A 2,167-nucleotide genomic window follows, 5' to 3' on the forward strand; every position below is an offset into this window, starting at 1 on the left:
CTGTGATAGTGCCGAGCCGAGCATGGGCTGGGAGCAGTAGCAAACGTTGTACTAAGGGCGATCTTGGGTTCTCTTATTCTCTGTTCGCTAGGGGTATACGAATTTGCCGCGCATGACGACGTCTGACGACGTGATGTCTGTGGCGGCATCTTGCCAGCGTACGCGCGGAATTCTCCACAGCAAAAACATTCTGTAGGTATCATGGACATTACTGTTATGCAAACAGTTGACGACCGGTGGCTATTCGTGTCAAATACTCACCAACCAGAATTGGGATCGCTTAGAGGCTTTACGAGACGGCCGGGTAGATGAGCATCTCGCTGAGTGGTGGAACGCTACGGGGCGGAAAATGAGAGTAATTCTGTGGAGTTTCGAGTCTGCCAAGCTTCTCTGATCTCAGATAGCCTACACTGTCGTCGACGGTTTATTCCGACCGCATGCTAAGCCGGCGGACACTCCTCCCGGAGAGCTTAGTGATCGACGAGAAGGAATTCATCGCGAATGGATTTTTGAATCGAATGCCCGTCACATTTAACACTAGCTGTACAGTAGAGATAGTTGCAATGGAGCACACCGTGACGAAGTGAATGCATTTCGGCGGTGTTCAAATTATGTCGAGAATGACAGACGTTTGGTTATGGTGTTTTTGATGAGTTGCAATATTCAATCAGCACAATGTCCTTGCGATGTTACATTCAGCTTCTTTTCACTATTTTCTCCTATATGATGTTCGACTCAGACATTCCGAGGATGATGGTAAGTGACTCCCAAGTGGCGCTCCTTATATGGGAAGACGTAGGTCTCGAAAGTTCTTCTGAGGTGGATCATTTTCGGCATAGTACTGGTACTATGCCTTTACTGTTCTCTCTTGCTCTCGCATTTCGGTCTCGCAAGAATTGAGGCGTTCGTCGTCAGAGTGTTAATGCTTTATCGTGACCTTATGACCCTGCCTTCAGCCCCGGACCGGAGCCGCCGGTATTGTCTCCAGGATTTATGGCACAAGAAGTTGGACATTATAGGCCCCATAATATAGGAAAGAATCATTGGTCATAGTAGTTGTCCATACACCACTACGAGATTTCAAATACTAACTCCGGACATTCACCGCACTGGACCAATTGCCTGTGAGTTTACTGGTCCAGGCGATGGGTTTGTTTCTCAACAAGAAGATGAGGATCATGATGGTACTCAAGACAGTAACCATTAAGGAGAGCTAAAAAGATGATTAATTTCCTACTAATGCATTCACTCTGAAACTATCGGATGAAGAATGCGAGTAAACGTACAATTATCGTCGGATGCTTTCTCATGTGTTGCTTCCGCTTTCGAAATAGGATAGTTATCGTAAACTACAATTTGCCGAACTTCAACGCGACATATAGTTCAATTCGTCTCGCGTCTGTACAATTTCCTATGTTTCAATCTTGATACACAAGAATTGATGCTCACTGTAAATAGCTATGTTCAGTAATAGTACAACGTAATTATATCATCATAGATAGTAGCTCAAATGGGGAAGCTGAGCTTCTCAAACTCGTGATATTCAAACTCATGTCAAACCCTTGGATGCCGCCGAGGGTGGTGGAGGAACGACACGGAGTTCGATTCAGGAAGCACTATTCATATTAGACACGATCGCCGTGAGCTGCGGCAATAAATCGTCGAGAAGGAAATGATCTTCATCGTTAACGTAGGTTCCTAAAATCGTTGAGGGAACGTCACGAATTCTTGGAGATGATCATCCTAGCCTTACCGTTGAGGATGTCTGCAATATGATCCCTCATAAAGGTGTACGGAGGAACACTCGGAAAACAGCAGATATCAGTGTCAACATCGTGCCATATGCTGCTACCACTGTCATCAACTATAACCACCTGAAATGACCATAAACAGCAATTACTCCGCGCGCCCGGTATTCACATCCACCCAACTACCTTCTCGTATCCTGCCGGGAGTACTTCAGTGGACTTATCAGTGCCGATGCCAAGCTCTTGGCTGCTATATATTCGCCCATCGAACAGACACCCACTGGGGTCTAGGTGACGCGCTATGAAATGTACGTAGTCTGTGCTACTGAAGATTGAAAGATACTGCTACGATCCGGGTTTTCGAAGAGCCTGCTCACCTAGCCGCGCTGAATATGGCCAATCTGCTATCTCGCGTGACT

At 46.3% G+C, this 2,167-nt stretch overlaps 2 protein-coding genes across 2 annotated transcripts; one reads left to right on the forward strand and one right to left on the reverse strand.

The window, feature by feature from the left end:
- Positions 1-248: 248 nt before the first annotated feature.
- On the forward strand, positions 249-634 carry Pmar_PMAR027064 (hypothetical protein). The gene is made up of 2 exons (XM_002772629.1): positions 249-355; positions 401-634. Exon 2 carries the CDS (start codon positions 438-440, stop codon positions 585-587), a length of 150 nt encoding a protein of 49 aa, XP_002772675.1. The 5' UTR covers positions 249-355; positions 401-437; the 3' UTR covers positions 588-634.
- Positions 635-1,389: 755 nt separating this feature from the next.
- Positions 1,390-2,069, reverse strand: Pmar_PMAR027065 (hypothetical protein; the record flags this gene model as incomplete). Its single annotated transcript, XM_002772630.1, has 3 exons — positions 1,390-1,698; positions 1,754-1,874; positions 1,935-2,069. Coding segments are annotated over 3 exons (348 nt in total), but the record flags the coding sequence as incomplete, so codon positions are not given.
- Positions 2,070-2,167: the final 98 nt, after the last annotated feature.

The sequence above is a fragment of the Perkinsus marinus genome, assembly GCF_000006405.1.
Source record: "Perkinsus marinus ATCC 50983 genomic scaffold scf_1104296960656, whole genome shotgun sequence".
Classification (NCBI taxonomy): domain Eukaryota; phylum Perkinsozoa; order Perkinsida; family Perkinsidae; genus Perkinsus; species Perkinsus marinus.